This window comes from Phaseolus vulgaris, chromosome 9, assembly GCF_051622355.1.
Source record: "Phaseolus vulgaris cultivar YP4 chromosome 9, ASM5162235v1, whole genome shotgun sequence".
Taxonomy (NCBI): Eukaryota; Viridiplantae; Streptophyta; class Magnoliopsida; order Fabales; family Fabaceae; genus Phaseolus; species Phaseolus vulgaris.
The window spans coordinates 37,406,361-37,418,612 of record NC_143506.1 but is presented as its reverse complement, the minus strand read 5'-3'; the positions used below and the strand labels follow the sequence as shown (position 1 = coordinate 37,418,612).

At 32.1% G+C, this 12,252-nt stretch overlaps 1 protein-coding gene across 1 annotated transcript; it reads left to right on the top strand.

Annotated features, from left to right (window-relative positions):
* The first annotated feature begins 1,763 nt into the window (after nt 1–1,763).
* LOC137821260 (RNA-binding KH domain-containing protein PEPPER) lies at nt 1,764–10,976 on the top strand. Its single transcript, XM_068625767.2, has 6 exons — nt 1,764–2,154; nt 3,228–3,483; nt 5,778–5,926; nt 8,822–9,076; nt 9,623–9,814; nt 10,585–10,976. The coding sequence occupies exons 1-6, from the start codon at nt 1,861–1,863 to the stop codon at nt 10,762–10,764; spliced, it is 1,326 nt and encodes a 441-aa protein (XP_068481868.1). The 5' UTR covers nt 1,764–1,860; the 3' UTR covers nt 10,765–10,976.
* The last annotated feature ends 1,276 nt before the right edge of the window (nt 10,977–12,252 follow it).

Here is a 12,252-nt window from a genome sequence, read left to right as displayed (position 1 = left end):
TAATTTCTTATTTTCTTCATTCTTAAAAAAATAATTTTAAACTTCCATCTGTTCATTTATAGAAAATTATTTCATTGGTATAATAGATTTTCATCTAGTCTGTTCTTAGAATTCTTTATGAATAGGTATAGTCTACCTATGTATTGTTTTTGTTAACATGTGGGTTTTGGTCTAATCCCCCAATATTTTTGTATTTTTTTTCTTTTTCCTTTTTTTTAATAATACTTTTTTCATGTGATGGCAGATGATTGTTGTTACTTGAGATGTCAGCCTAGCTGAGATGTCAAGTTGCATAGTGATGCCTAACATGAAAACTTCTATAAAAGAAAAAATAAATTAAACTAAACATTTTTAATTTATTATTATTATTTTTTTGTAAAAGCTCATTTCTTTATTCATTATTATATTTCTAACTATTTTAAACATTAAAAATACTTATTTTTTAATGCATTCAAAATTAAAATTATCAAAAAAATAATAAATTATTATTTATTTATTTATTTTTGAAATGGTGCTAGATAGGGAAATAAAAAATAAAAGGGTGCTAGATAGGGAAATAAAAACAAAAGGGTGTTAGATAGGGAAATAAAAGTAAAATGGTGTTATTTAGGGAAATAAAAATGTAAATGGTGCTAGATAGGGAATTTATCGACAAGGATTCAAATGTTGTTAGTGATGATATGTTTTCTTTTTCTAATTAATATTATTATGTTATTAATTTTGTCATAATTTCAAAATTATGAAGAAATTAACATATTTTTATCTCTCTCCATATTAAATGTAATGACTTTAATTATTTTTGCTTTCAATGAATGACTAATTAATGTTTATCCTATGTTTTAAATACTCATTTAATTTTTAAAAAATATATAATTTTTTAATAATAATAATGAAAATCATTATTAATATCAATTTTCTTATATAACTATATATACTTAATATATATATATATATAACATAATATAATATAAATTAAATAATCATAAATAATATTAGAATTATATAAACACATTAATTTAACTAAAAAAATTAATTTAAATTAATAAAATAAAAAATAATATAACTATATTTAAAATTTTGATTTTATTTATTTATTTTAATTTACATCATTTTATTCTTTTATTTATAATTAAAATTTTACATTATTTTAATTAATTAAAATATACACAAAATTAATTATTATTTATCTTTTTCTTTTTTTATAATTTGTAATCTTACAATTTATATCATTAAAAATAATTCAAAACATTCTTACATTTATCATATCACTCACACATTTCAATAATTTTTTCTTAATTTCACTTTAATTTTTTCTCAAAATCATCATACTTTCATTCTCAATTTTTAACTCTCCAATCTAAATAAAACATAAATGATTGATTTGGTTCTTTGGCGTGTATATTCTGCTTGAGACCGCAACATTAAACAACCAAATTACTTAAATTATTACTTAAACTTAAATTCACAATAGTTATTTAATTAAAAAATATAAAAGTTATATATATATATATACTTAAATTTATTAAAGACTTAAAGTTAATTAAATATTTTATTTATTTATTTCTCATATAGAGACAAGTTAGTAATAACGATGTAAAAGAACAATCATATTTGATATAAATAATCAAATTTATTTTCTTAATAAAAATTTAATTCAAGATATTCAAATTTAAGAACTTAAAACTTATAAAGTGGATTTAAGGTAAAATAAAAAGTAAGTAAAAAAACAAAATATATAAATTTAAATTTGAGGATTAAAAGCTCCATTAACCAAAAACAAAAAAAAAAAAACGCACAGTGAAGCTAAGCAATAGAGGCAGGCGCCGGTGTGTTTCATTTCCTCCATACACTCTCAACACTATGGCCACCGCCCAACCACTCCACAACGGCACCGCCGGAAACCTACTCTCGCCGGACAATGTCTCCGCCGCACAGCCACCGGCCGACACGGAGACTGACACCACCGCGGCGGCACCTCCTCCGGAGAGGAGGTGGCTGGGGTGGCCCGGGGACTGCGTGTTCCGTCTCATCGTGCCAGTGGGGAAAGTTGGGAGCATCATAGGGCGCAAGGGAGAACTGATAAAGAAGATGTGTGAAGAGACACGATCTCGCATTCGCGTTCTCGACGCTCCTCTCGGCACTCCTGATCGAATTGTAAGTCTCAATGGCACCTAACCGCTCCCTCTGTCTAGGGTTTTCATTTCCTTTCTCTTTTTCACAATTTCAAGTTTTATACTTCTATTCCAACTCTTTCCAGCACCACGAAAGTGATTGATACCCTAAAAGTAGTCGCTTTTGTTCTGTGCTTTCTCCACTGCTTCGTCTGTTCCCCTTTCTTTAATTTCCATGCTAATGTACCATCCTGCGCGTGATTGTTCTTGCTCAATCAGTTGTCCGAATTCGGATTCTGAATATTTAATTGCACTATATACTACCCTAAAGTCGAGGTTCCATCCGGTGAAGGATTCTACAGTCTTTGGGGAAAAAAATCCATGCTAACGTGCTTCCACTTCTCTTGTTTAGGAAGCCATGGTGTTAACATATGTAGTTTATTTTTTATTCTGTCAAGTGAGTATTTATTTTCAATACAATAGAAATCAAAATTATGGATTTTAGGGTCAAATTAGCATGATTTTCGAGTTTAATTGTCATAACATGATTATCCGTAGTTGGAAGATGGTGAACCGATTCCAGCTACATTCGGTGAAATATAGATATAATTGGAATTTATTTTTGGTTACTTCTTATGAAGTATCAGTTTTTTTTTGTCAGGTCTATTTCTTTTCATTGCGTTTTTCACATTCTGCTTTATTTTATGTCTTCGTCACATTAAATGTGTGTTTTGGTTGGTGTTATGTTTTGGGTTTTATGTTTGCTTTCGTTGTGCAACTTCAATTTTATCATAACTTCATTACTAAGTGGTTTGTGTCTTTTAATCCATGTCAAAGTGTTGCTTTTTATTCTTGTTCATGTGGATTATCAGTGTGACCCCTGTATAGAATCTTCATGCGTATGTGCCTAGAATGTTATTTAGTTTCCTATAGAGAGTGAATGAAAGCGAACTCTATAGTGCAGTTGCTCTGTATGTTGTTGTTCAAATGAGAAATGTATATGCATGCAAATCTACTCTTTCGTATCTTTTCCTTTGATGATGACCTTTATATATTTGTGTATTAGTTTCTGTTGTATACTTAATTTGGTTAATTTTTTTTTTATATTTCTCATAGGTACTTGTATCCGGGAGGGAAGAGACAGAGGCAGTTCTTTCCCCTGCAATGGATGCGGTGATAAGGATCTTCAAGCGTGTCTTTGGATTATCTGAAATTGATGCTGAGAATAAAGAATCTGCTGCTGGTCTTGCATTTTGTTCCATCCGTTTATTGGTTGCATCGACACAGGCTATTAGTTTGATTGGAAAGCAAGGCTCATTAATAAAATCTATTCAGGAGAATACCAGTGCTTCTGTTAGAGTGCTGTCAGGAGGTATGCTTCCTATTATCTACATGGATCTAATACAACGATATGGGTTTCTTCTGCATGCAAATCCTTTAATGCACACAGACACATATTATGGGGGTTTTAGTGTAGAAAAACATTGATGTTTAAGGCTGTCCATAATTGTAGATGACAATTTAATTTGTGTTGGATACTTTCTTTTTATGAATTATTGTGTCAGAGATATTGTCTGCCACTCACTAATTTTATATGGTTAGAGAATGATTTTATCAATTACAGTTAATGTTTGTTGCTCTCATTTGTTTATTTGAGTTATGTTGACATTTTCATCTTGGCTGGAGTGGCAGTTTTTCTTCAAGGTAGATTGCAGGATTTTCTCATTGTGATCATCAATTGAGAAGTTTAAATGAACAATTAATTATCTGTCTACTGATTAGTCATGAATGTGTGCCACAGCCATACTGTCAACTTCCCTAAATCGTTTTTCTTTTCAAATATTGCATGTGCATGTTTTTATAGGTGTGTTTGCCAGTGAAGAAGGTAATCAAGGTAATAAAGGGGTGCTTAGAAGAGCTTATTTTAGTTTATGAAAATAGCTGAACTCCCTTTTAAGCTCTTTACAACTTATTTCAGTTAGCTTTTTGGTGTAGCTTATAAAAAAAACTCTCTTTAGATCATTCTTGCCATCGTCAACGTATTCCATCTTAACATTTCTCATTTATGCAACTCTCACCTTTTTTTTGTCCTTTTAGCAACCAACATTCACAACCCTAGTGTATTATTGGATGTATAGCAGTAAGTAAAACTTGTCTTTGAGTTTGGTAGGTATTCTCTCATCACAAATAACCTCTAATGTCTTTTTCCATTTTAGCCATCCCGCTTGTATTGTATGTGTGATTTTCTCATTATCTTTTCCATTATTTTGTAATATGGACTCTAGATATTCAACCTTAGAAACTTGTGGTATGACATCTTCACTTTTACTTCTAAGTAGTATTTCTCTTGTCTCTTGTTAAAATTGCCATGCATATGTTGTCTTCAACTTAAGTGAAAACCTTTTTTGTTTCTGAAGTCTGTTTCCAAAGCTCAAGTTTTAAAAATAACTTCACTTGATTCCTTCATCAAAAGTATATCATTCTCAAAAAAAGATACAATTAGAGAAAATCTTGTGTCTCGAGTAAGTACATCCAAAATTAGATTAAACAAGGACCTAAGGTTGAGGCTGGATGTAGACTTATCTAGTTATTCCTAGAGGGAAGTCCCTAGTCTCATCTCTTGGGGTTTTGGCTCTAGTAATTACCACATGTCTTGTATAGCCATGATATAAGCGACGAAAAAGATTTTTTTTTAAACATCTTTCACAGGTCCAAAGACACTTCTTTTTACACTTGCTCGTAAGTTTCTTCAAGTTAATAAAAATCATATATGTCTCTTTCAAATTGCTTCGGTATCTTTCCATCAACAACCCATGTAAAAGATAAAATATTTTTGTTATACACCTACATGGCATAAAACCAAATTAATTCTCTGCAATCCTTGTTCTTGTCTTAACTATGCTCAATCACCCTTTTCCATATTTTCATAATTTATACCTCTGTAGTTTAAACAATTCTAAATATCTCCCTTGTTCTTGAGAATAGAAACCGCAAAACTCTCCTGTCCATCATTTGACATTCTCTTATATCTTAAAATCTCATTAAATAGCTTAGAGATTTAAATCATGTCTTATTCTCCTATATACTTCCAAAGTTAAATAGGAATACCATTTAGACCAATAGCTCTTCCCTTATCTATCCTCTTAAGGACTTCTTTGGTTCTCCAGTCCAAATTCTACAATAGTAAGCCAAATTTTGTTCCTCCTTTTAGATTTCTAGTCCTCCATTTTTAAAGCCAATCTTTGTCCATCGTTGAAATGCTTATAAAAGTAATTCTATTTTCACTCTTTGATATTTTTTACCTGTGACCAGAACTTTCCCTTCATCCTTGATACATCTTGATCCAAATTTTTTTGTTTTTCTTTCTCTATATTAGCAAGCTTATTTATCGTACTCTCTCCAAACTCTATCTTGAGATCTTTGTAAAATGAATCTAACGTTTTAAATCACAATATTACTTTAAATGCAATCTTACTGTTCCCAGATTATAATAAGACCTCTTCCAGAATATTCATTTATTAAATTCCTTATTTATTATTAAATCCGGATGCAATAAAGTAATAATCCAAATGCATTTTTTTCTCTTTCATCATAGCACAACTTCCAGTTTACATGCAATGATATAAACTACAATATATTATTTTAATGGAAATCATTTTCATGAAGATGAGGTGCAATTTTATGCTACTGCGGATGAGAGGATTGTGGAAATTCAGGGAGAAACCTTGAAGGTCCTTAAAGCTCTGGAAGCAGTAGTTGGTCATCTGAGGAAATTTTTGGTTGATCACAGCGTTCTTCCCCTATTTGAGAGAAATGTAAGCTTGTAATTTTTCTGACCTCGAATTAGAGAACTTTCTAAAAGATAGTGTTTTCTCCATAATTTTTTATGTTCTGCTGATGACTGTTTTAAAGAAGTTTTCATATAAGATATGCACTGAGATTGTGCAGCTTTGCTTTGTTTTCAATTTAGTTTTCTGATACGTTTTGCCCATTTTTTGTTTTGGAGGATCTTTTACCCTTCTCTAAATCTACTTTTGCTGCCTTTTTTTTTCGGGCAGTATTTTCTTTTACTATATGTTGGTGTCAAGAAGTAAAATACTGAATTCTGACTTAAGATAGAAATAACCTAGTTTTTAGGCAAAATTTGTGTACAAAAACAGGGTTTTCCCCTAAAACACATGTTGTTTACCCCTAACAAGGAGTTTTCTCCTTCAAAACACAAGGAATAACAGTTGGACACCCTTTAGTTGCCTTTTACGAGTTTGGAATATAATATATCACAATAACTGTCCAATTATAACCTATAACTTCCTAAACTGAATGTAACAAACAATAAGTACCCAATAATAATTTCCTAATACATAATTATAAAAATAACCACCAATTGTGATATTTGAACGAAGGGGCCAAACTACAAAGGCACTCTTAGAATTTAGGCCAAGGGACTCACTCAATACCACAAATTTGGCTTGTGGGGTAAGTACAAAAACTTTATAAGCCATATCTCTAGTTGATGTTGGAATAAACACAACTCAAAAGACTATAATTAAGGCAACACCAAAAGATGCCGCAATCAAGGCAAGCTAAGGGTGACAACTACAATTAAAGTGACTTTCCAAAACACACCCTCACTCCTAGGTGTATGGGCTTGGAGTGTGACAATGCAAATGGTTCAAATGAATCTAAGGTTGATATCGATACTGTCTTAAAATTTGGGTTTAGGGCTTAATTCAATATCCCAAATCTGCTTGTAAGGCGAGGATTACCAAAGCTGTATAATCTCTATTTGAATCATATATCTAGTTGATGTAAATCTAAACACACCCTGTTGACAATGCCAGCATTCCCATTAGAAACATATAGTTCATGGAGGGTTATGTCAAATCATTAGCTATCTCATTATTTGGGCTACGATGATTATTGTTTATAATATTAATGGAATCAAATATTACTAACACTGTGAGAACCTATAAGGGTGCACGTGAGTGAATAGAAATAAGTTGGACTCTAATTTCTCATTGGCTAGGCTCATAATGTATTAGTAGTGTTAAAACAATGATGCTTTTATTTGGTACTCAACTTTTATAAAGTTTTTTGATGTATCTAGAAGGATCATAGGTTGTACCCTATTTCCTTCTTTTCCTTTTCTTGTTTGCTTCTCCTTTTCATACACTATGTACATCAATGAGTAGTGTAAGACTCATTAAATTCTCAGAAATCTCAAGTTGGTATTAGAGTGGTATGATCCCGCTCTGTCTCTTCCACCAATCATCATCTGACATTGTTTGTTGTCGTCTACTTTTTGTTTGCTGTCGGCAATATCATTGGCAAGGCTAGGGTTTTGTCCCTCGATGAGCACAACCTAACCTAACAAGTTGTGTGGCCAGAATCATAGCAATGTGTTCGTTACATGTTTGACTACAAGTTCCCTGTCTAGCGCGTGAAGCCCATGCTTTGCTGTGTACTTGCTGGAACATCGTCAAGCCTGTCTAGAAAGGTTCAACAACCTCTTCTATTCCCATATTTGACCTCACCTCCCTCATTCTACCACTCCAAAGGGTGTGTCTAGTCTTTCCTTCGAAAAAGGAAGGGAAGAGGTGTTGTCTGCACTTAGGGCTTCTACAAGGCTGTTTTGGCTATTTCTTGGACTCTCACCTTGCAATTGAGAAACTGAAAGGAAAGAATGACCTGTCATGGGCTGTTGTTGTGGAACTTTGGTTCTTGGGTCAAGGTTACCATGATCATTTGGAGAAGGAAGAGGTTGAAGGTTCAATAGAAGTCAAGCTCAATGGAAGAAGCTTGATGTTTAGTTACGTACCTTGCTATGGCAATTTGTAGAACCCAACATATTAGGAACCTTTAAAACTTATTGCTCCTTTTGGAAGAAGGCACAAAGCATCTATGAAGAAGGCACAAAACTTATTTCAATTTTTGTATGATGTTGCCAAATCTCCTCAAGCTTGGTTTGGCAAATTTAGCCATGTGATGTTGAAATTGGGACTGAAACAAAGTGAAGCCAATTTTTCCGTATTCTCTTGTCACACTTTTGGTAAATGCTTTTATCTAACTTTTGTGCTAAAGATATTATCATTAGAGAAAATGACGTTGGTAGAATTTCCTAACTACAGAACTCTTGTTCTGTTACTTTTAAATCAAAATTTTGGTTGTTTAAAATACTTTATTGGTATTGTTGTGGGGGCCCAACCAAGGAAGGCATTGTGATATCAGAGAAAAATATGCTTTGGACATTGTGAAGGAAACAAGCATGACTGAGTGCAAACCCTATGAATCCAAATTAAAAGTAAATGGCTGATCAAGGTGAACCATTTTCAGATCCTGAGAGATATAGGCCACATTTAACTACAAATACAGGTTTCCCCTAACTGTATTGTCCTTCAAAACACAAGGAGTAACATCCTGACACATATTGCCTTTTACCAGTCTGTAAGACAGTACCACAAGTTACATATCACTACAACTTTCACATCATATTAGTTACCTATAACTGCCTAATCTGAAATTAATATAAAAGTAGCTGTTTGGTAACTTTCTAAAGCAGAATCATAAGGTTGTATTTATGATTTATATTTTCTGCGTTGAACTGCTGCTGTATTTTGTTATGATGACAGTTCACTAAGAACATGAGAAATATATCATTTTCTGAATTTTTGCTATATACTTATACTGTTGTATGTGATTTCTGTGTTAAGTTCAATACACCAATCTCACAAGACCGTCAAGCAGAGACCTGGTCTGACAAGTCATTGCTGCATAGTACTTCACGCACCAGCGTATTTCCTGATATGCCTCTTTCATCAAAAAGGGATTCTATCTTAGCTGAGCGTGAAAGTCAATTGGACTCGTTACTCCCTTCTTCTACCATGTCTTTCTATGGGCAGGATTCTTCACTTTCTGGTTTGCGTTCTTCGGCTCTTGGCCGTGTTGGTGCTCCTATTGTTACTACGGTTAGTTATATTAACCCCTCACATGTTTTATGTTTATTTTCTTGAATGAAATTTACTGGGGAAGGGACTGATGTCTTTGATTGCCTCTATTTTGTAAAGTTTTACTACTTGTTCCAAAATCTGTTTTTCTCTACCAATTGTGAAAAGATGTATGTGTATGCATGCCTCTGTTTTGTCAAATTTTACTATTTATATTGCAAAAGAATATATCTATATGATCTCTCTCTCTCTCTCTCTCTCTCTCTCTCTATATATATATATATATATATATATATATATATATATACATATGTGTTTTTAAGTTTTACTTCTTGTTGCAAAAGAATATACGTCTGTGACTATGTATCGGATGATGATCTGGCTCTAGGGTTGGTTATGATGTGGGTGTTGTCATAGCTTATAATGTCTATTGACTTCTTCTGCATTAAGCTAAAAGCAAATATGTGGGCTCATTCTTCAATCTATATATTTTGTTTATTTATCTCTTCTGTTGATTTGTTAATAGTCACGGTACCCTTCATTCACCCAATAATGTCTGCTTTTTAGGTAATACAAACAATGCAAATACCGCTATCCTATGCGGAAGACATCATCGGTATTCAAGGGACTAATATTGATTACATTCGTCGCACTAGTGGTGCTGTATTGACTGTGCAAGAGAGCAGGGTGCCTGATGAAATCGTTGTAGAAATAAAAGGCACCTCATCTGAGGTTCAAACAGCACAACAGTTAATTCAGGTAGGAGACTTCAGAGGGCCTTCTCTCGTAATGAAGGAAGTTATATATTTCTGTTTCTGATACTCCTGTATGATTGTCATATTTACATAAGCATACCTGCACGGTCAGATGTGGTGGTTGTTGGTATTTATGCACGGGGAGGTCTTATTTTTATATCTTACCTAGTGCTCATTCTGTAGCCATTAATGCCACACTTAGTAGAATTCTTTAGGATCACTCGCTATTGCCTGTCTTCTTCTTGTTCATCTTCTTGACTAAAGTCTTTTATCACTTGCGTGTTACTTGATAGCGCAATGAGGATCGAAAAAAATAAATTCAATTCTATTTGTCGTAGAGAAGTAGGAAATGAAAGATAATTACAAGTGTTCTATTAGTGCTTTGTGTATATGCAAGAGTAGAGGCCTCGTGAAAGCATGGTAATTTTGATTTCATATACATTGAAGGACATCTTACAATGTCATTTTGTTCGAAGTTCATAGCTGGGTTTTTCACTTACTTGCTTCATCAGTTCAACCTGAATAGGCCAATTGTTTGGGAGTTTTGTTTTGACTTTAATAGGACTAACTTTTCAGAAATAATATGTATTCTGGAAAGGAATATGCTCATGCACAGGACAAAATTAAGCATAAGTGTGCAACTTTCATATTATTTTTTCTCCATTGTCACTAGATTATACTTTTAAAGTAGTTACCATATCAGGGTACAATCTATATCAGAATAATTGGTTACTTTATCTTTTGCTCACCGAAATTCTTTCCTCTGCATTGCAGGATTTTATAAGCACTCACAAAGAACCTGTCAGCATCAGTTACGGCAGGCTAGATGCAGGTTCGAGGTCTTCGTACTCTCAATTGGGCACTGCATCACGCCTCCCATCTTCGTTGTCATCACAACCATATTCAGGTTATGGAGCTTCTGGTTTAGGAGACTACAGTACTTTCAGGCTTTAAATTGGTTTATATTCAAAGGGTACTCCATTTAGACTAGTTTCTTTCTAATTGAGTCTGATTGGAGAGGATTAACGCTTGAATATACCATGAAACCTCAGAAGAACTTGTTTTTATGTATTTCATTGATATCATCTTGTATCGTGGTTAATTTTAGAGGTGGCCAGTAGATGAGAATTTTTTATAGAAAATGTAATGAAATGTCATTTTAGCCATTTTCATTGTTTTGTTTTTGTTTAAGTGCGCATGTGGAGCAAATGCAATATCAAATATCTTTATACTCTATTATTTGCTAAATATTTCAAAACGGATGCAGTCTCATTAGTTAATTAAGTAATTAATTTTGTTAATTATTTTAACTTTAACAAGGACTTTTATATCTCTTTACTCTCATGTTATTATACTGTTTTTTTTTATATAGAATAAGAGCCTTTTCTAAATGAGATTTACGAAAATATCCTGAGAATGCGTTTGTCAACATAAAATTACGTCTAAATGTTTTCATTAGACATTAATCTTATGAAAACATTTGATGTGTTTGTTAAGTTAAAACATTGTCTATAATATAGAAAATTCTCACTTTGCTTGTTTTTGAATTATATAATATTCATGTAATGTGAATGGATAACATTACAAATGTTTTGGCTTCAGTTAAGTTTATCGAGCTTAAGTCTATAAAATTTAGCAATATATTTTGTTTTTGACTTTCTTTTTTTGGTTAATCTTATCTTATCTTCTTAACTTTCACATTTTCATAACTATCATTTAACTATTTTTTGTTCTCATATTTTCCCTTTATCCCCCTCTCACTCAATGCCTTTTTTTTTCTGAGTTATTGAGTTCATATAAATAAAAACTTATATGGGAGAATTGTGCAACATATGGACTTTTTTTGAGGTTGGTGCAAAATCTTGATAAAGAGAGAATGTGATTAAAAGATGAGATTTTGGTGGAGAGAAAATCCTTCAGGACTTGTTTCTTCTACTAAGGTACAAAGCTATATTTAATTCAAGTAAAATTCAGTTATACTTGAATAGCAAAATATGAGTAAAATCTTTCCTATTTTGTGGTGTGCATTGATTCATTGATTTATGCCAATTTTCATCTACCTGGTTGCTTTGATTGTTTCTTGGTTCTGGAATCTATTTGGTAAATTTATTGTCTAATTAATCAAACTGTAGTTTTAATTTATGATAAATTCTTTATGGATATGGTCAACTTTATACCTCATAAATTTTTTAAAAGTTAAAAATTAAAAATTAAAAGTACTCTAACTTTGTCAACTTTGAACCACAAATAACGTATCATACTTGAAAAATTAGACAATTTACTTTTAATGGACTAAAAGTTGTATAATTTTATTTACATTGACTAAAATTCATAGTAATAATTTCAAATATATAAGACATAGCTTGGAAATATACAATAAAAGGTTTGAATTGTGGCTTAAGTTTATATTTAATTATTGATATCTTCTTTTCCAAAAACTAA

Bases quoted from the DNA above. Each gene is read 5' to 3' on its own strand.
- LOC137821260 (XM_068625767.2), top strand. From the start codon at position 1,861: ATGGCCACCGCCCAACCACTCCACAACGGCACCGCCGGAAACCTACTC. The intron at 9,077-9,622 runs GTTAGTTATATT...TCTGCTTTTTAG, and splicing joins GTGCTCCTATTGTTACTACG to GTAATACAAACAATGCAAAT. The intron at 9,815-10,584 runs GTAGGAGACTTC...TCTGCATTGCAG, and splicing joins CAGCACAACAGTTAATTCAG to GATTTTATAAGCACTCACAA.